The sequence below is a fragment of the Aphelocoma coerulescens genome, chromosome 1A (assembly GCF_041296385.1).
Source record: "Aphelocoma coerulescens isolate FSJ_1873_10779 chromosome 1A, UR_Acoe_1.0, whole genome shotgun sequence".
NCBI classification, from domain to species: Eukaryota; Metazoa; Chordata; class Aves; order Passeriformes; family Corvidae; genus Aphelocoma; species Aphelocoma coerulescens.
Window position 1 is genome coordinate 71454926 of NC_091014.1, and position 21534 is coordinate 71476459.

Here is a 21534-nt window from a genome sequence, read left to right on the forward strand (position 1 = left end):
CCGTGTCACAACTCTCTGCCCCCCGGGCGGCGGATCCCGGCGCGCGCCGTCTACCCGGAAATATAGTCCCTGCCCGGCCCCGGCTCCCGGCCCGGCCCCGCTGGAGCGGCCCGCGGGGGCCAGCGAGGGGCGGCGGGGCGAGCGCGGGGCGGGGCGGGGGCGGTGGAGGGCACGCGGGGGGGCGCGCGGGCGGGGGCGCGCGGGGAGGGCCCCCCCCCCAGTTCGGCGGAAAGTGAGTGATGAGTCCGTGTCCCCAGCAAAGAGGCGAAGAACTTGCCGTGCACACCGAGTACTTGTGTCTGCCGGTTGTCCTGCCGCTTTTCCTTAGTATTGTTGTTCTTGGTGCCGCCACTCCTTTTCTTTTTTAATTTTTTAATTAATTTTTCCTGGCTTTTTTTTTCTTTTAGTTACTTTTAAAAATTATTTTCTTCCATTTTTCCGCGGAGGGAGGGGTGGCTGCCTGGCTGGCTGGCGGGTCGGTTGCAAAAAGCGAGAGAGAAAAAACAAAACCAAAACAAAAAAGCCAAAAAAAAAAAAAAGGAAAAAGAAAAAGAAAAGAAAGGCAGTGGGAAAAAAAAAAAAAGCCAAACCAAACCAAACCAAACCAAAAACCAAACCAAACAAAAAAACTTCACTCGGATCTGAAAGTGGCAGGAAAGTGCCTGGCAAGTTGCAGGGATGGAACTACACAGCTTGCAGGAGGCGTTAAAAGTGGAAATCCAATGTCACCAGGTAAAAATGAAATGCTGAGGCAGCCAGCCGTGCTCTGCCTCTGATCGGGGCTCACAGGACCGGTGTTGCATGTTCGGCGAGAGCTTTCGTGCCGCAGCGACCAGGGGAGGGGGTGTGGGGGGGGGGGCGCGGCGGGGACCCCCGGCCCCCCGCCGCAATGGCGAGCACTTCCCCAAAGTACTTTTGCGGATTGTTTGGCTGAGTTTTTTTTGTGTGTGTGTGTTGTGGAGATGCGGAGTCAACGCTGCAGTCGGTGCTCGTGTGAGTGTGCGTGAGCGTGAGAGAGAGGGAGCGAGTGTGTGTGTGTGTGTGTGTGTGTGTGTGTTGGAGAGATTAGGACGAGACTTGAATATTTATGAGCTTTGCTTGAAACTGACTCGCAGTGTTTACTTGCCTCTTTGTTCCTTACCCCCCTCCCTCCCCCGTCCACACACATACATACATTTAAAAAAATCCATTAAACTTGAAACAGTTTCTAATTCCTCCTTTTTTGGGGGTGATTTTTTTTTTTTTTATAGAAACTAGTTGCACAGATGAAGCAAGATCCACAGGTAAATGCAGATCCTTTTTTTTTTTCTCTTCTTCAGTATTTTATCCCTGCCGTAATAAGCGCAGTTGTGCTGGGACAGCAGGATGAGAAACTTTATCAGTAAGAGATCTCATTTTGTAGTCTGCACTGAGCTTTCTTGCTAAGGAGGGTGTTTTGTGTGCATGCTTCCGTACGGCTTCGGTGGAATGGTTTTGCCTTTGAACAATTTTTAGCTCGCAAGTTTATTCATTACAGGGGTTAGTTTGCACTTTGCCTTTAATATGCGTCTTGTTGCCGTTTTTGCAGAACGGGGATCTTAAGAAACAAATCCATGAAAGGCAATCAAGAATAGCAGCTCTTAATGAGAAACAAGTAAGGAACAGATCGATTCAGTTGTGTTTGGTTTTTCTTCTTGTTTTTACGATGCACTAGCTAAACATCCGAAAAGTGTCTGCGTTAGCTGAAAAATACGGCAGGGGATATAACATCCATTTTCTTTTGCACAGAGTCAGAAAATGCATGTTTTTATAATGAGGTCGGATTCTCTGATGTCTTGCTGGGGGGAAGAATTATTTCAGTACTAGTAGTAAAAAGATAAGCAGTAGTTAAAACGTAAAAAAAAAAAAAGAGGCGTCCATTTTGAGTTGGTCGACATGTTTTAGGAATATGGAAAATTCTGTCTTGGGCTACTTTGTGCACTTCTGTGTAATGTGCAGAGCAAGAGTTGGGACGGACGAGGCTGGCGCCCCGTTCAGAGCCATTTCTGGGTTTAATTACAAAACTGATTTTTATTGATCACTTTATTTCTTTCCTTTTTGTTTTCTTCTTCTTTTTTTCCCTCCCCATTTGTCTTTCTCTTGCCTTGGTCTGATCTGACGTGTTGGCTTTTGATTCGAGTTCACTTAGGCACTTTCACTTTTTTCAACTCTTTCCAAAAATACGAATAAAATCAGATTAACCTGTTTCAGCTGCCGGGGGGAGGGGGAGAAAAAACCACCAAAACGGAGGAGGGAAACAAAACAAACCAGAGACCTTCCCCCCTACCTCCTCCTCTCCACGCCCCCCCCTCCCCCCCCCCCGCCCTTCCCAAAGTTTCTCATCGTTGTTTTTGGGCCGGGTGACCCCCGGGCCGCTGCTCTGCCCGAGAGGAGCCCGGAAGGAAAGTTTTGGTGCGGGGGGCGGCGGGGGCGCGGGCGCTCAGCACCGCGGACAGCGCCTCTCGCATACCTTCTTGCAATCCCGCTCGCCCAACTCCCCGCGCCCCTCGGCTTCTCTCCGGGCACTTCGAGCGCGGGAAAGGCAGTTGGAAAAGCCAGCGGGAGATCTGCCGGCCCAAGCCCCACTCTGCGCCCCAGGGCTGAACTTTCCGGGTCTCCCCCGGCCCCTCCGCGGCGGTGACTGTCTGCGCTACTCCCCGGCCTCGAGCGCGGCTCCTCCGTTCAGCACCGGGGCTGGGGACAGCGCCCGCCAGCTCAAAGCCGCCCCCTCCCTCCGTCCCTCCCTCCGGACGAGGGGACAGGGAAAGGCGCCACGTGTGCCGATCCCCCGCTTTTCCCTGTCCCTTTTTAAAAAAAAGAAATTAATTTTTTTTTGGTGTGTGTTTTGTTTTGTTTTGCTGGAGTTGTGGTTAAAGTTGCAAAGTGCCTGTGTGATGCGTGCCTGCGGGCGATGGCTGCACGCCACCCTTTTCCTCCCAGTTTATTGTAATGAGAATTTGTCTGCACTCTCAGTTTGGTAGTGGAAGCTTCCATTTTGTGAGGAAGGGGTGTTGGTTCCTCCTAACATGGAGAAAAGTCTGCGGAGTTTGCCAGTGGGGGATGGGGCCCCATTCATGCTGAACATTACCATTTTGATTGCTTTGATGCCATTTTTGGAGGGGGGAGGGGAGAGAATACCCTACTCAGCAGAGCACAAAGATGTTTAATCATTGTATAGAATCAAATCACATACTTTCTTTTTTAAAGCAAATCTGACATTACATGATATGTAAGGGCTGTTAGTCCTTGTTTTGCAGTGTAAAACAGCAAATTGTTGACTCTAATACTACTATACTGGGTAGAAGGTTGGTTTTTTTTTTAAAATAAGGTAACAGCCTTTTCTGCAACAATGCATGTTTATGTATTGTTTCTTCGATGTCAAAATAGTTTTACTGTTCTAAGTGGGTATTTGGAACATAGATTTGATCTTTTCCCCCTATATTGTAGCAACTATTTCAAGGCTGTTTAAATTTTTATGATTATAGTAAATGAGAAGCTATTTATTATATGTCATGTTGGAATATAGATAAGGCAGAGAAACACATTTGAAAATACAGTTTGAACATTCTGATTCAGCTTGGGGAAAAAGGTTTTTGCTAAGCTTGCACAGCATATTTATGTATAATCCAAACTAACTAGTAAGCAATCGTCATATATTTATGACTTGCCATCCTCATAATCTTGTAAATAAATCTATAGACCATGAAGTAATTAAACATAAAATAACTAAATTCTGTAAACAGCAAGTTTGCCCTAGCAGGAAACCTCCTATTTTTAGGCAGAACCCTAGATTTGTTTTACTGTTTTCAACATCCTGTGCAATAAGAGCTCATAATTAAGAGCCTGGCTGCTGGTGTGGTGTCCTTGTGCTACAGGCTGCCACCTCCAGTGGTCTACATTGAAATCTTTCTCAGGTCACAAGTGAAATGAGTTTGGAGGTCTTAGCTTGTGACCAAGTCACAAACCCATCGTGTAACTGTGTAGATTTGCTATAATTAGTAGTTGTTCCTTAGGTAAGGGCTTATAAATGAACTCTGCATCCTTGAGGGTATAGAGAAGGAGCACTGAGGACTCCTGAGACAACAGATGGGATAATGGTGGAGCTATTTGATGGTTTCAAGCCCTCACTTTCATGGGAACACCAGTGTAAACTTAAATAGGCAGTTCAAGTAGGGAGGTTATTTTTACATATGTATTTATGTTCCTTCCTCCTTTACCCCCTCTTCCCCCCCCAAGATTTGTTTAGGCACAACTAATTCACAATTCAATAATGTATACCTTTGATTGTGCATGCACTGAATAAAAAAAGAGCCTAAAATTACATTTCAATTCAACTGTACATGTTAATGATGAAACAGTAAAACAAAGAAAAAAACCCCATCTACACCTGTTAGAAACATAGCTGGAGTGAGTGTTATCTCTCAGTGCCCATATTCATCACTTTTCCATTGTAGCCATTGGCATTTGTGGCAATGTGTACTTTTCTTGAAAGTTACAAATGAAGACAAGAAAGAACTGAATGACAAACTCAACTTTTGAGGGAATCTTATGAAGTAGACTTTTATGCACAGCTGGATTTAAAGTTGCATCCTAATTAAGGATCCCTGGCTAGTCATCAATGTTTCTTTTATGTTGGTGGGTTAGAGAGCTAGAGAATTTAGCATAGTTTTAATATTTTTCAGTGTCTTCAAATAAGTAATGTAGATCCATCATTTTCATTACTGGAAGGCAACAGCTTTAATCAGCTCTTAATTTGGCATCCAACTCAGAAAGACAAGTTAGGCTTCTGTCACAAGTTCATCCTTCGGATGCTGTAGTTTTGATTAATTGTTATCACCTTTGAGAGTGGGTTACCTCTTCTTTAACAAGATATGATATGTGAAGACTCCATTAGTTAGTCCGGTGGTTTTACACCTTCAATCTACAGCACATGCAGAGCAGCAGTAACATTTTTTATCTAAATTGTCAAGCAACAAGCACTTCTATGTAAATAAAAGAGCCATCAGGAGAGCCAGCACTGGCCTTAATAGCACAGCAGAGGTGCTCTGCTGCATGTGTTTCTTGCTCTTTATGTCCTTAAAGAGTTGTTAAGGGTATTTTACTTCTAGAAAGTTAATTATTTATTAATTAATATCATTAATAAATCAGGATAAACAAATAAACAAATCTTTAACCTCCATTGGAAGTTCCTTGTTACTTGTTCCTACTTGCTGATGTGAGAGTTAGGTGGCAAGCCAGGTCTTAAAAATTAACAATGAGCATGTGTGGGCCACTATATTTTTGACTGTGATGATCTCTGAATTCAGACAGCCTGTCTTGGAGCACAGTAATAAAAATATGCCTTCCTGAAAGACATTATGCCATTCACTTGTGCACTGCCTCATTTCTTTACCATAATTTACTATCTATGCAGAAAATCAACATTAGTTTCAGGCAGACTCTCCCAGCCTGTGTTATTGCTGGTTCAGGGTTTTTTTGGGTAGTATATCTGATATGAAATCTGACTGTATTTTGCCTGTGATGATCACCAGCAGAACCTGTTTGTGGAAAGTGTTAGACTTCTTAAAATTGAAGTACAGTTTTTGTGCAAGTTGTTGGAGATGGTTTAGCTCAAGACGTCTCATTGTGCTGATGTCATCTCTTTGTTTTGGGGAAGAGGAGGAAGTGGGTTTTGTGTTTGTTGAAGTTCATATTGGGCTGTGCCTGGAAATGGCAGCATTGTTTACATGAGTTAAACAGTAAATTATTGATATTGCCAGAGCTCAGTATTTCCTATGGTTGGATTCTTTCAAAATGATTAGGGAAAAATAAGGGTTATAAGCTTCAGTGAAAACTCAGGTAAAATCTGAAAGGCATTTCCAGATTGAGGTCAAGCTGATGTCAAACTCTGACCCAAGGTATGCACAGCCCTCCCTATTGCTGTGACAAGAATTGCATCTATGTCTGGCTCTGGATGTCAGGGGAGGCAGTGTGATGGGCTCCCAGGTGGAGTATTAAACTTTTCTATCACTGCACTGAGTCTATAAACACAAAGACAACAGGTATTAAATATCAGCTTGACTTTGCCATTCTTCTGCACATTGAGGTCCTGCTGACGTTGCTGGGAATCCCGAACAATTCAATATAAAATGAACTGGATCAGAGTAAAGATTAGTTCTGGATTGTAGTTCAGAAAAGCTTCAGTTCCTTTTTTTTTCTTTTTTTAATTGCAAAATCAGGTGGCAGTGTATTGCTTGTTTTGCCATCTGCAGAAAGAGGGAAAAAACTAGAGAAGGATTTACCTTCAGGTCCTTGGAGGAGAAGCTTAGGAATGTAGTTTGCATAATGACAATCCTAGCATTCTGTTTGTGCTTTCAGCAACAGCATATTGAGATTCCCTGTTCATATTGAAGAAAAAGGGTAATAAAGGACATTTTCATGGAGGAATGGAAATATGGCTTTCAGCCTGCCATTAGGTTGCCCTTATAAGATCCATGGAATTTGCACATCCATAACAAAAATGTGTCCTAGAGGGGTTAGAACCCCATTTTGTTTGATAGCTGCTGGACTGGCATGGGAAATGCCATTTCATTCCAGCATTTTTCTTTGACTGTACACTTTTCTGTACTTGTACAGTATCACTTGGCAGGGCTAAGAGTTGAAAAGAGAATGTTACATTCATTCTAACCATTTTAAAGAGTTCACTTTGATATTTTAGCCACTTAAAACACCTGCTGTCAGAACAGTACAATTGATTTCAATTAACTTTGAATTTCTTCAATAAGATGACTCTTATAATAACTCTAGTAATCCCATGATGCCTCATTAGAGGAGCTGGCTATGATGATTATCCCTGTGATTTAGCAATTTTTTCCTTACTATGCCTTTGTCTATTCAGAAAAAGAAATTATGCCAACAATACCTTTTAATTTCAGTTCTGGTTTGACACTAACAACACTTGCTACCTGTTACACACTGGAAAATACCTAATTTATACTTGCAGCAAACAGGTATTTGTTCAGATATACATAATCCTTTAGTAGGGAGATTCTTTTAAAGAAACTTTAGTTCTATGTAAGAACTCTTCGTCTTGGAGTTAGAATTTTTTTAAATTTTTCAGTAGATACTTGGGCAGTGGTTAAGTGGTGCTTCTGCAGGAGTCTTTGTCAGGAGCTCTGGTTTGATGGAATCAAATCTCCACTGGTTCATGCCATGTGTGTGGCTCATCCAGAACAGTATGTCATGGCAGATGTTTAAATCAGTTCATCTTGTTTCAGGATCTGGTGCACAGACTCCTTGTATCTGTGGAAGAAAGGGGAATGTCTCCTTTCCATAGAATGATGCTAGAGAAGGGTTTTGAATGGTGGTTTTAAATTACAGTTCTGTGGGATACTGCATCAGACTAAACACTTCTATGTTCAAGCAGAGAAAATCCCTTTTCATCTCATTGTAGATTTGATTTTCAAGTTGAAAGCATGAAGGCATATAATGACATGTTCATACAAAGTTACTTTTAATTTTTCTCTCTATGCCTTTCTCTTTGTGATCAAAGATAAATTTTTTGTACTTGATTGTAAAATGATACCTCTCTCTTCCCTCCACCCCAAAACCAAAATCTGAAGCACCAACAAAATTTTTAAGCAATAAAGGGTAGAAATTTGCAAATTGATAAGACAAGGCCATGGTAAATGGTGTATGTGTGGCCACGATGTCAAGGAGGGCAACTGGTACAGGCAGAAGAGTTGGAGGTAAGGGAAGTATGAAAACAGGCTGCAAGTTTAAGATAAGAACAGAGAAGAACATAAAAACCCCAGAATTGGATTAACTAAAATCCAAATTTGTCATTCTGCTATTAGACAGTTATTTCAGTGTAACAGACTCATATTTGGTCTATCCAATCCTCATCACACACTTCTGTTATATGTCTGTATATACATGTATTTTATATATTTTTAGAAGTTTTTTATTTTTTTAAACTTTAGGTGGTACTACTATTTTATTTGTAATTGTTCTTCTTGAGTCAAAATGTACTTCATGAAAAATGTTTTCTCCCCACCTCTCTCTTTTTTGAATCAGCTGCTTATTGTTATGCAGTAGCAATTTCCAGAGTGTCATATGAAATTGCTGATGCGGCTTAGTTCTCCCTCCAACCTGCAACTGCCAATAGTAAGCATCTATTGAAATCTAATATGTACCACAGGGCTTTTTGCACATGTGCAGGCAGACCCTTCTGATTAATAGACAGAGGACTGGGAAATAGGAGCATGTATTTTTCTTTTTTAACCCATAGAGAACTTAAATATATGTTCAAGTTTAAACTATGAAACAGTCCTTTGACTGAATTAAATTAAACCGAAGAACTGACCGTAAGTGCAGCTGCAGTAAAATCAAAACAATAAGTACTTGAGAACTCTGTAGATATGATGGGTGGTGTTAATTTAGGCTTTTGAGAGGCAATCTTGTTTTCAGAGTTGTAATTCAGTTTTAGGAGCCTGGGCACTGAGGCTCTGGCCAGAACAGCGTGTTCATCTGAAGGTTGGTCTCATTGCTTGTGTTTAATTGAGAGAAGCATATAATTGGCCTTGAAACAGAAGTTAAATCTATATTGTGTATAAGTTATTTTCGTTTCCACATTGATTTAGCTTGATCCTGTTGGTACTTTGTGATGTAGCTTACCTCTTATCCAGGAAGAAGGAGTGGAATTGCCTTTCTGCGCAAGTCAGCTATCAATGAGAAATCTTACAAGGTTGCAGAAAGTGAAATTGTATATTACATTTCGAATAATTGAGTCAAGTGAGAATCATTGATACTTTTGACATGCAACAGAGATTAACCTGCATTTTCTGTAACATTCTTTTTTTCTAAAGCACTTCAAATCAGCTAGGAGTGCCTAAAGATTTATTGGTGAGTCGAAGCTTTTCTAAGAATGAGGAGGAGAGAAGCTCCCATTCTCAGAAATTTACAGTGTCTCTGTGTATAAATGTGCTTCTCTGTATGTGTATGTGGTTGGGTGTGAGCATAAGGTCTTTCTCTTTGATATCATTCAGGCAGAAAGCCAATATGCGCATGTAAATGAGCCTGAAAATGTAATTAAAAATAAATACATACTGGAGACTGCAATACAGAATTTAGTATGAGATGCAGGTTACAAAGTGACAAGTTAGATTTCTTATATAATCACTGATACTAACTCTCATCTGTTATTTATGCATCTTGTGTGTTATTAAGTGCCAAACACATAAATGCTGAAATTATTTCTTTAGATATCATTTCACCACGATGACTGAAAGCAAAGTACATCTTTCCCATTCTCTTCCCTTCAACCAAAACAAAAGCCAAAACCTACTATGCAAGTGTTACTACGGAGAGTAAAAGTATTTTACATAAAGTCAGATAAAGACCTATTTGGTAACATATCTTTCCTGGCAATAAAATGTGACAAAATAGATTACTTGTGAATATATTAGATCAAGGAAATTCTGCAAATCATTAAGACGCATCTAGGAGCTTGTATACAGATGGAAAAAGAGAAGGATTGCCAGGGGAAAGACATAAACAATTTTGTCCTTTATTTCAGTGTAGATAACAAAGGTTTGCACATAAAAGCCTATATGAGAGGCACCTCAGAAACTCCAAACTTTAGTCAAGAAGCCAATTTTCTTTGCTTAAAAGTATTTTCTAAAAGTTAGGTCACAGTGCTGGGTGCAGAAGCTAATGTTTCTGCTCTCCAGCTTAGGGAAAAACTACTTGGAAAAGCATTTATTTTGCATTTAAAAATGCAAGTGGAGTCTAGATGCATTTCTGTCAACAGCTCCGCAGCCCATAAATATATACAACCCAAGCCAGTGCCTTATTTACATTATTTTATTAACATTCTTTGCTGAGTGGGCTTGAATGGAACATAATCTCTCATAGAGAGGATCTAATTATAAACACAAGGGACAGAACCAAATAAGCAGTCTTTAAAGGGAAAAGAGTCTGGCAGCTTTGTTTAAAGTGTCCTTTAATGAACTTCTTTAGCAGCTTGTATCTTAGCAACACGTTTTATTACATACCAGTGCGGGAGAAGCAGTTTGCAGATGGAGTTGCACACAGTAATTTATTTCCCCTTTTTTCCCTTTCTTTTTTTTCTCCTCTGTGGTGACTCAACTGGAATGTGCAGTGTAGCTTTTCTAACACTGATAGCTCACTTGAAATCTCTGATTGGTTCATTTGTATCTGTTCTGTTTTGTTAGTTGATGAAAAAGGCATTTATTGTGGTAAATGCATAGTGATTTTGCATGCTCTTAGAAATTCAGATATGACTGTTTTAAATAGGCATGGATTTAAACGGAAAACAACCCCAGCTTTTTTCACTGCACTTTTGTTCCATGGATGTGCTGCACTCAGCATCGTCCTCATCGCACACACCGATGAGTTTCCAGATTTGAAGGTTATTTACTCTTCATGTTACATGGAGTTGTTTTAATCTCTTATCTTTCACCCCTCCAAAACGAATTTGAATATAGGAGTGACAGAAGCATTTGCAATCTTCTTTTTTGTCTTCTTAGACAAAACTTGTCACTTAAACTGCAAATATGTTTTATAAAAGCTGCTGTTTCAAAAACCAATTGAAATTCTGCACTACTGTCCCTCCTTCAAATGACCTACAGGGCTTATCTTTGTTGAAAGAAATACTTTTTGTTCTCTCCACTACTAATTGCAGACCAAGTTCTCCTCATATGTTTTGAGTGAAAGAGTGAGTAGCTTTTTTCAATAGGGTCTTTGGAGGAATATGCTATTATTGAGGATGAGTATGAGCAATACAATCTAGACTTCATTATTTTTTTCTTATAAATTAAAGGGGAAAAATGCCTTTAATGAGCAAACTAACTATTCAGCTCAATTTACATTTTCTGCTGGCTAGGCAGGTGTAAGTCCAGAAATATATTTCCCTGGAGTTCACTGGAGTTACCCAGAGTTTGCACTGGTGTGATAAAAATCATAATATTACCAGAGGGAGAAAAGCAGGTGAGGAGGGGAGAGGGCAGATGAAGGCAGTCCAGAGTGTTAGGAGAACCCACAGAAGATGGAGATTGTTGGCTTAAAGATTCTGCTCTTGGGGATGGCTTCATTAAACTTCAGTTAAGAGCTAATATATTAGAGGTTGATATTAAAAAGAAAAAACCCATCCATTTCATAAAGCCCATTGATATTTGCAAGTAGACAGGAGAAGGTTTTTGAAAGAGATGGAATTGTTCCTTTACTTAACATTACTGAAATGTAAATGCATTTCCATTCACTGGCAAACTATTACATTTCTTGAGTCCTTAGTTCAAAAGAACTATTTCCTTTCACTCCAAAATATGGATGATCTCTCCAGTTTTCTGGTTTCAGTATGTCAGGTGACAGTCTGCCTGTTACCCATTTTGGATCTGCAATACTCAGCCTTAGTAGCAGCATAAAGAAGTTCTTTGAACTTTAAAGCAGTAAAAGAGGTAAAGAATGGAGAGGTAAAGGATACAGTCCCACTCCACTTTAAAACATGGTGATACTGGTTTTAAAACAGAAGGATGTCCTCTGGAGCCAAAAGTGATTCAGTTGTCGTGTGATTAACTTACTTTTTCCTTTAACAATTCAGCCCACTGTTTATTAACTAAATTTGGATTGATAAAACTCTAAGATGGGGGAATGCACTGGGATCTTGCACAATCACCAGGGTTAATGATGACAGTCCAAACTGTCGAACAAGCTAAATCATGAAATTTGCAATATTGCTAGACAAAGGCTTATATGTTTTTCTGCAGCTGTATTGGCCCTAACAAAAGGGACCTGCCGTTACTGGAACAATTCATGTCCTGTCATAAGAAATAGTATTTATGCCAGGCACAGCATTTGAACACCATGTCTTAGGTTAATTTTTTTTAATGTGACAGACCTGGGAATATTTAAGTGAGGTATAAAAACAAGAGTCTTAACATACTAAGAAATTTCATTCAGAAGTGTTGCAGTAAGAGAACAAAATTAAGAACTTAATTATTTTCTGAAACATTTAGGAAGGAATTAGGAACCTGTGTATCAGATTGGCTAAAATAAAATCAGCAAGATTCAGTGGTTCATTTTTCCTTCCATAAAGGAAAAAAATACAGGGTTTTTTTCAGAAGCACAAACATTTCCAGAAACTTCTTTAACCCTCTGAGTGCTAGCACTGTACTTCATTACAGAAATACCTTTAGTAAAGGAAACTTAAAGGAGCTTCCAGATGAAGCAGACTCATTTATAAATAATGAGAGCAGGAACAATAGAAAGCTGAGTACATTCTGCATGAATAGTATAAGTGAGGATTGTGAAAAGCCTATGATTTTTGTATGCCAAACTCAGTTTGGAAGTGCAGCATTCAGCTGATTTTTTTGACATTGGAGAGTCATCCCTTCTCCCCACCATGTGTATTTGCAAACAGACAAACACAGGCCTAGCACAGGTGATTAAAGACGGGAGGCATCAGCAGCTCCTAGAGGTGATGTTGAGACTCAGGTGTAAATTCATAAAACTGGTGGAAGTTGAGTTGAGATCTAGGCCACCACTGAGCCACTGAGCCTGGTTTCCTCCACCACCCTGAGGTAGGTGGAGGAAAGGTGGAAGACTTGTTTTAAGAATAGAGTCTGAGCTTCAGTCTGTATCCTTGGTTGGGAGGCTGATTCTGTTTGCATTTGTGCATTTTTAAGCCAGAGAGTTTATGAGGCCCTCAGTATGAACTCCTATTTCTGGCCTCTTTAGATAGATTATTTTTATTTATGAGACTATATCTGGATTTAAGCTCTGGTTTTCAGGCCATTTGGTTGAAAAGTTTTGGCTGTAGTTAGTTATTTTAACTTTTTTTCCTCTTGCACTTTCTTAATTAAAGTCATTCTCCTAAATAGCTGAAGCTCTTTGGGTCTGGGTCTGTCTTTGTCCTGTGTGTATTTAGGGTTTGGCTTAATGAGATTCTCCTCCAGGATTCACAGACCATAAGGTAATGCAAACAGTGAAGGCAGTAGTAGCTGACATTTTCCATACACAGTGGAAGAATAAACTTTGAAGAATCATCTTTGAGTGACTTCACCTGCTGTTACAAATACAGAGCAATTAAGTTGGAATTGTCCTGACTTGGGCTGCCTGAGGTGGTCCATTTCACCCACTGTTACGAACTTGCTATCCTATTTTACAGAAAAATGCATATAGTTATGAACAAGATGTTCTTTCCAACCTAAGCCATTCTGTGTTTCTACGGTTCTCTCAAAGTTGAGTTGTTTGGTTATTTTTGTTAGTTCAGTCCCTGGCTGCTCTTTGAAACTGCCACCTATTAAACTGAGTGCTGTCAAATGATAATGATATATTTTGTAAAATGATGCAATGTCCTGAAAGCTGGATGGAAATCCACTAATGTATTTTCTAAAGATCTTCCTACTGTATGGTCCATATTAGTTCTACTAGTGTTAGCTAGGCAAGTTGGCATGCATAAGCTCTGTCCATAATTACAATTTCTGATATTCTTATATTTTGCTTCAGTGTTTGGGAAAAAAAAAAAAAAAAAGAAGGAAAAGGTCTGACATCTGTCATGTTAAGATTTTGTAGTTTCCTTGGGTTCAGTTGAGGTGGGCCTGTTTATACTTCCCAGAAATCTGGGCCAGGTGGGCTTAAGTTCCCTCACCATCCCCAAACTACAAAATTGGCTAATCACTGATACATTTGTCTTGATCTCCCAGGTTCTTCCTCTTTCATTAAGCTGGCTTCAGTTTAGCTTAGCATCAGCCACTGGTTTGCTGATGGTCTTTCTCTAAAAGCTGTGGCTAAACCTTTAGATTTTGGTATAAAAAAATAGCTTTAAAAATGTTATACCAGACCAAAGTCTGAATAATAACTGGCTGAAAATTGCCACATATTTACCTAATGGTTCACTGTTTCTTGAAAAAGATCTTGTGATCATCAGATAGTTATGTATTCATCAGCTGGGCTGTTCCAACCTATCATGTAAATACAGAAAGTTTTCAAAATGCAGAGTTCTCAGCAGATTAGACATGTATGTGACCTGGTGTTTATTAAAGTGCAGTTTCTTGACATGACTGAGCTCAGCACTCCTGTAGTCTGTTGAGTTATTATCCACTGAAGGAATTTTACCTTCTCTGGTTAAGGATCCACTAGGTAGGTGCAATTCCTTCTGAGTCCTTACACTATGTTCAACTTAGAAAATCTTGAAATTGGAGACTTTTATGGGAATTTGATTTGCTATGTTGAATGTGCAATGAATCAGCCTTAAACAAAAATGATCTGGTTGCTTTACATGCCTGTCCAATGTTGTTCTGAGGGAACTGACCATTGTCTGAGAGCATCCCAAATGTTTTTAGTGGAAATGGCTTAGAAGACAAAGTAGACACAGGGATTTATGTTTCAAGGGTCAGATTCTGTCAAACACAAGGGTGTTGGCACCCTTTCTTTTTAAAGAGCAAAATCCCCTCCGCCTGGTAGAAGAGGTGTACAGTGTATACAGAGATCAAAACACACAAAGAGCATGAGAAAAGAAATTTGAGAAATTTGAAAAGAAATCTAGAACAAAGGCATTAAAATTGAAACTTACAGGTTCTTTGTGAACACAGCAGGGAGGTCCCAGTATTTGGATGAGAAATAAGGAGGGATAGGTCAAAGTTTGAGACGGGAAGATGATTTTCTTTCCTGATTCCCAGCAAAGTGGACGCTGTGGAGCTTCTGTGGAGGAACTGTTGGCAGGCACACTGACTTTATGGATGCCCACAACTGGCATAGGTCTGAGCAGTCTCCTTTTCCCACATTTCCTGATTTCCCAGGAGAAATAGAAGAGAACATTTTAAGATTAATTAGCTAATGATGATAGGCAGGAATTCTCTTCTGCAAGTTTGATGGTAGAAGGGGTGTTGAGGATTGATATTCCTGTGCACACTTTTCACTCTTTCTTTGTTTATTTGCTTGAAGTTGATACAGTCTTTCATGGAACAAGCTTTTGCTGAATGTGTACCCAGGAAGTGTGCAGGAAGTTTTAATGTGATTCAAATCAGTAATGTCAAAATGCCAATCAGTAATATCAAATCAGTAGTTGTGAAAATGCTGTGCATTTTTATTTCTCTAGGCTAATATGCTACATCTATTTTTAATTACCAGCTATAACTGGAGGTGTGATTGGTTTTCCTCTACTGGAGTGTCATTACTAGCATTTCTGTATTCAGTTGTCCATGTTAAAATGTTTGAATAAACCTCTATTTAGAGTGACGATGTCCCACCTCAGAGTGGTAATTTCAAGCTCAATAATTTAAATATTGAAATAACTTACTTTTAACTCCCAGAACGGATGCATCACTTTGCTTCCCTCACTTGTGTTCCAGGAGGTGTAGCATAAAGCTGATCTAGCAAAATGCATGAGGGAAAACCTCTCTTTCTGTTTGTTTAGGTAGGTAAACCCACCTCAGCTGGGCAAGGAGGAAAATACAAATTGCTGAGAGATGGTGGCATTTAATGCAGTCACTTCCTTAGGACTAAGATGATCTGTTTTTAGCGTGGGTGTTCATAATGCTCTCTGAGCAGGACAGGTAGTTGTACAGTGAGAACTGAGCTTCTGCCAGTCACTGGTAGCTGTACTGGCTTCCCTCTGGCTTCTGTCTTTCGCTGTGTGCCTTTGGCTCTTTCACCCTGAAGGATTTTTAGACTGAAACACAAAGAGACGCTTTCTTTGGTCTTTTAGAGTTCATAGGAGGGTAGTGGTTATGCCACTATGCAGTGCAGTGGAAGGTCTGGAGAGCAGAACAGTGGGTGCCGAGAACACTGTACCCATCCCAAAGGTTCAGGCTAACTATCCCTAGTCTAATCCCAAGGACTGAATGGCTGTTATTGTGTGGAACGTTACATGTTCTCCAGAAGTATGCTCTTCTGTTGAGTTTAATCCCAACATAATCCACTTGGTCCACTCCTGAATTACTTTGCACTGTGATACAAAGTACAGGATCTGCCTTCATCAAGTCACAGGGTGATCTTCTTCAGAAATAAGCTCTTGACTTGAAAGCAGTGATTAATGTGGATTTACCCAGTGTGTGTTCCTTGCTGGTGGGTTCCTCTGATAAGCACTACTCAACTCTGGCCATTCTGTTTTAATAATGATATCCCAGGCCATGAACGGAGGAGAGGGAGGAAGGCAGTTTCCCTGCTTGTGGGCATGGGTATATCAAATGCATTCCTCCGTATTCTGCATAATGAGAATGAAGAACCCACCCTTAATATCTTTTCCCACATTATTCTAATCCTTAAGATCTGGGCCATTTCAGGTCTAATGGAATTCTGGAATCCTACTTAATGCTTTTATTTTCTTATTTCAGATATAAGACCTACCTCCCACTATGGCTGGGAACAGGGTCCCTCAAGGTGAAAGTCTCTTCCATGGCATTATAGTATTTTGGGTTGCAGTCTGCACTTAATTTGCCTGTGTTAATAGAAGTTCTTGTCCATTGATTTTGATATCTTGCTTGGATAGAACATTAGAGGGGCACTTTTGAACTTCTTATATTTCTTAAGAAAATACTGCTACTTCCCTTTTTCTGTAGGAATTATTGCCTCTCCTTTCAGATTCCTAATGTTTGTAGTATTATCCAGTACACAAGACACAAAAAAAATCAATGGTGTTCATAAACACAGTTGAAACTTACTTGTCTTAGTTTACTCTGAATGTTTTGCTCACTACAGAAAAGTCAGCAAATATAATTGAAAGAGAGCATAGTAGTGCTGTTTTTAAATGTTAAATAATATTGGCTGTTATGAAACAAGGCAACAACAGAGTGGTCTTGCAATATTCTCTTTAAAAAGCCAGTAGCATTCTTTCATCCAGAACTTTACCACTGCTGACCTTCAGTGCTACAAGGAGCTGTATAGCAGCCAGGTAGGGGATCAAAATACCAATGGTGCTTCCTCTCACCAGGCTGGGTTCGGTTGTGACCTAATGGTTGGGTTGCACAGGTTGGGTTGTGACCTAATGGTACAGGGTTTGTGCTGTGAGGAGCAGAGGAGGGAGGATTCTGCCCTGCTGCAGAGCTGCCTCCAGCATGGGGGCCCAGCACAGGAAGGACATGGAGCTGTTGGAGCAAGTCCAGAGAAGGCACCAAGATGATCAGAGGGCTGGAGCAGCTCTGCTTTGAGGAAAGGCTGAGAAAATTGGGATTCCTCAGCCTGGAGAATAGAAGCTGTGGGGTTACCCAGTTGTGGACTTCCACCTGAAGGGAACCTGCAAGAAAGATGCAAAGAGACTACAAGGGCCTGGTGTGACAGGACAAGGGGGATTGGCTTCAAACTGACAGAGAGTAAGTTTGGATTAGATATTAGGAAGAAATTCTTGGCTGTGAGGGTGGTGAGGCCCTGGCACAGGTTGCCCAGAGAACCTCTGGCTGCCCCATTCCTGGAAGTGCTACAGGCCAACTTGGATGGGGCTTGGAGCAGCCTGGGATAGTGGAAGGTGTCCCTGCCCATGGGAGAGGATGGGACAAGATGATCTTTAGGGTTCCTTCCAACCCAAACCATTCTGTACTTCTATGATAATATAGTGACTGTTTTTTACCCAGCAATTCCTCAGTTGCTGCAGGTATAGCTGATCTTATACAATTCTCACCTGGCACACAGCCATGATTTCCTGCTGTCAGCATGTTTTTCAATGGCATGACACTCTTTCTCCAGAGTGAAGAGTCTGCATAGAAACACATGGCTGCATCACAGAATTAATGGAGAACTGTGGATGCCGACAGATTAGTGTGTAGTGGGATTCTTGTGGAGTAACAAACATTTATTTAAAACTTAGGAGGTACAAGGTGTGTAAAGGTAAAGTGGTCCTCTTACTACAACTACAGTAGGAATGAAGGCTGGACATTTTGTTAGTCTCAAAGTAACAAGAAGAATGAGGTTCTGGAACAACTTTCCAATAGAGAAAGTAGAAGCAAATGACCAGATTATTCATTATCCAGGGGAATCTGTGACTTGCAAAGATGTTGAGGAGCCCTGGCTGTCTGCAGGAGAAGAAAACACATAGCAGCTACTTGCTACTTGAGCCATAATGTTTGGAACTATTTCTGCAGGATACAGAAAAAAAAAGTTAAGGAATGAAAGGGTAGCTGAACATATTGGCCAATCTCTATTTTACGACATGTGGGGAGCCACTTCCAGCTGTCATAAAGTTCTTGATGTACAGATGCTTTTGTCATATTAAGAAATTGATTTCAAAATTATTTTCTGTTCTAGATCTTACGGCATCAGTCATAGGAGTGTTTTTATAGTAAGTTGAATACAGAGACTTTCAAAGCACAGATTGCTCAGTTTGTAGGACAGAGTTGTTATTTCACAGTAAAGCAGACTCTTTCTGGTACTTCATTTTTCCTTGGGATTGTGGTACCTGAAAGAGCCATGAAGAGCCATGAAACACCTGAAGAGCCATGAAAGATTTATTTCGGAGTGCAGTGCTGCACTCATACAGGCTCATAAGGAGAGGACTCCCTACATGGAGATGGAGGTGACAGTGTAAGTTCTGACACTGGTATTTCTTTTTTAGCTGCCAGGAAGCACCAGAAGATGGCATGGTTTGTACAGATGCGTGCTGGAAAGTGAATGAGTGAGCTTGTGAAACTGCTATTAATAATCTTGAGTAGAGTGTTTAACACTGTCATAAAGAAAAGCAGCAACATGCAGTATTTTAATCCTTATTTCTTCTTTCTGCCAGTAAGGGACAGAAGTAAAGTCCAAGTTACCCATCTGTGTATCTGTCTGTCTGTCTGTCTATCTGTCTATCTATCTGTCTGTCTTTCTATCCTTCTTTGAGTTTGGATGGCAAAGAAAATGGGAGGGGAAAAGTGAAAAGAAAGCAAGTGTGTTGTAATCTTGGTGCAACATACACTGAAAGGTCAGCCTGACAAAAAGGAGTATTGATGGTAACTGAAAAAGATGACACCTTCCCTCAATAATTTTGATGAAAAATTTTCTTTATCTTCTCTATGTAGGTTCAAGCCTGAGAGTCTAGACTTATCCCTTTTACTTTCCTGTTCTCCCCTCTCAATTCCCAGAAAAAATGTGATGAATACAGGATATTAAGATACTGTTTTGCCCTCTGAACTGGAGTGCCAGAGTCTGCTGGCTTTGGAGATTCAGGGTTTAAAGATATTTCATCTTAACATTCCTAATGTTGGAAGAAGTAGGAATGTATTTTAAAAGCTGTGTTTGTGGGATTCTGCAGGACTCTGCCTAGCCTCCCATCATTTGCTGGATCCAAAGTTTTCTTTCATGCAGGTGAAACTGGTGAAGGTTTTTATCAGTTTAATGAAAAGTGCCTCAGTGGAGTAGTGTGAGATTGTGGACTAACTGGTTAATATTTCTCTAGCCCTCCAAAAGTGTAAAGAACCACAAAAATATTAAAAATTACTTGTTAAAAATAATTAGTACAGGAGAAGAAACCGCTGAAACTATCTCCCCTACCATAATTGTTTCAGACATGCTTTGGCTGATAATCATAAAATCATAAAATCATATCATAGGTTGGAAAACAGCTCCAAGATTATTGAGTCCAACTTTTGACTTGTCAACACCACCATGGCATGAAGTGCCACATCCAGTCGTTTCTTGATCACTGACACTGTATTGTAAAATTCACCAAACTATGTGGTTAGGGTTTATAGTAGACAGTTGCTTTGATTTTTGGTTTGGGATTTTTTTTCATTGGCTATCCCGGCACTGGTACTGCGTTTTTAAGGACATGTTGAGTTTAACTCTGTGACTTAGTCTTTTGTGAATTTTTGAGACAAAGAGCTTAATATAGAGACTGATTCTGATGTATGGCAGGAATAACTCTACAGAAGTTGGCAGAGTGCTGTAATGTGGAACTGCTTGTAGACTAACCACAGTATTTACAGGGGTTGGGGGTACTTGAAATTTGCTCTTTGCCATCCTGTAATCTTGTTTTTACCAGTGGGACACCTGAATCAACAAGGACATCTCAGGGATGGGTCATATTTTCTGCAGGTTTAAAATGTTGTGAAATCTGTACATTTATGCTCATGGAGAACTTGGTCAGTATGAGTAAAAGTGGGATTTTAACAGAACTCAGTTCACTTCTTTCACAGTCTGAAAGAACTGAAAGTAGGTTTGCATCAGATTTTTTTTAATTTGTTTTTCCATCTGATTTTATTAGACTAGTTAGTAGTTAGCAGTAAACATTCTGTTTCATCATTCTAGAATTTTCTATCTGTGCAGTATGATGTGAATCGCTTTGGAGGCGGGATACTTCCAAGTATAGATAGTCTATAGATGATGCAACAGAATGTAATTTTCAAGCTTAAACTCCACTAACTTCAGCAGGGGGTAAGAAATGCTGTGCTTGTATAAAGTTAACATTACAGGATTACAGTCAGAAGCTTGTAAGGAATACAGGGAGTCAGGGTTTCAGTGCAGTTCTACATCTGTAGATGCCTTGTCTCTCCAGTGTGCTCATTGCTGTGTTCTTTGTGGCATAAGGAGCAGTTCTGTGAAGTGCAGTTCTGCTTAGAGAAGAAGAGTCAGTGTGTTCAGGCACACTTTTCTGGCTCAACACATCTGCATTTTGCTGTGGAGCAAATGATGCAGAATTGGATTTTCAAAAGCTCTCGACAGTGTCCCAGTGTTCCTGAAAAAGCAGGCTAAGCTTCTGTTGAAACCTGTCTGTAACTACAATCCCATGTGTGTGTTGTCCCAGAAGGGACTGATCACAACAGCACCCCTGGTCCCTGTCCCCAAGTCCTTGATCAGGGAAGTTCCTGTCTTCAGGGTTGGCCTTAGTCCAGCAGCCCCTAGGGTTTTCTGGTTGGGAAGGGACAACAGATAGTAGGACAGGTGCTCATTAAAATTCAATACATTTGTAGAAACTGCCCAATGAACATATTCAGAAGTGACTTTTTTGCCCAGTTACCTTCACCCTGTTCCTCTTTCCTTTTCAGATTTAGTCAGTGGTATTGTCACCAGTAAAGACAGGGCCAGATCCAAAGTCATTTCAAGTCAGTGGAAAGGTCTCTGGCATGCAGCCTGGATTTGGCTGGAGTTTGCTGGATTTCCTTACCAGTTAGACTAGTTCTCACTGCCTTCAGTGGGCTACAGATCAGTCCTTGGCAGCTGAGAGAGTATGGGTTTACAATGGGAAAATGTGTTTCCATCCACTCTGGGAGATACTCAAATATACGAAAGAGTTTGAATTAGATTAAGAAAACCCCCAGTGGTAAAGCCAAAGGTCAAGCAGTGACCTGGAAAGTTTCAGATGAGGGTAAAACACTGGTGCTGCAAAGCAAAGGAGAGCAATGAGGTGTTTCATCTGATTGGGAACGTGGAGTCAGAATTAATTCTACAAACAGATGCTTCCAAGGCCAAGTTCTGCATATGTGGAAATTGAATTATAATAGTTGTTGTTTTGCTTTTTTTAACAGAAATTGCAAAGTTTTTCTGTATTGTTGACCTTCAAAACATTTTAGAAACATGGCTTAGTTAAGTCAGACTACCAAAATGGTG

The 21534-nt window shown here is 40.4% G+C and overlaps 1 protein-coding gene across 2 annotated transcripts in view; it reads left to right on the top strand.

Moving 5' to 3' along the window:
• Nucleotides 1-522: 522 nt before the first annotated feature.
• Nucleotides 523-21534, top strand: part of LOC138104775 (PHD finger protein 21A-like) — a 93735-nt gene continuing 72723 nt past the window's right edge. For both annotated transcript variants that reach the window (XM_069003979.1, XM_069003980.1), the window contains exons 1-3: nt 523-732; nt 1251-1283; nt 1568-1633. In XM_069003979.1, the coding sequence (XP_068860080.1) occupies nt 679-732; nt 1251-1283; nt 1568-1633 (153 nt within the window). In that variant the 5' untranslated portion in view covers nt 523-678. The remainder of the gene's footprint in view (nt 733-1250; nt 1284-1567; nt 1634-21534) is intronic.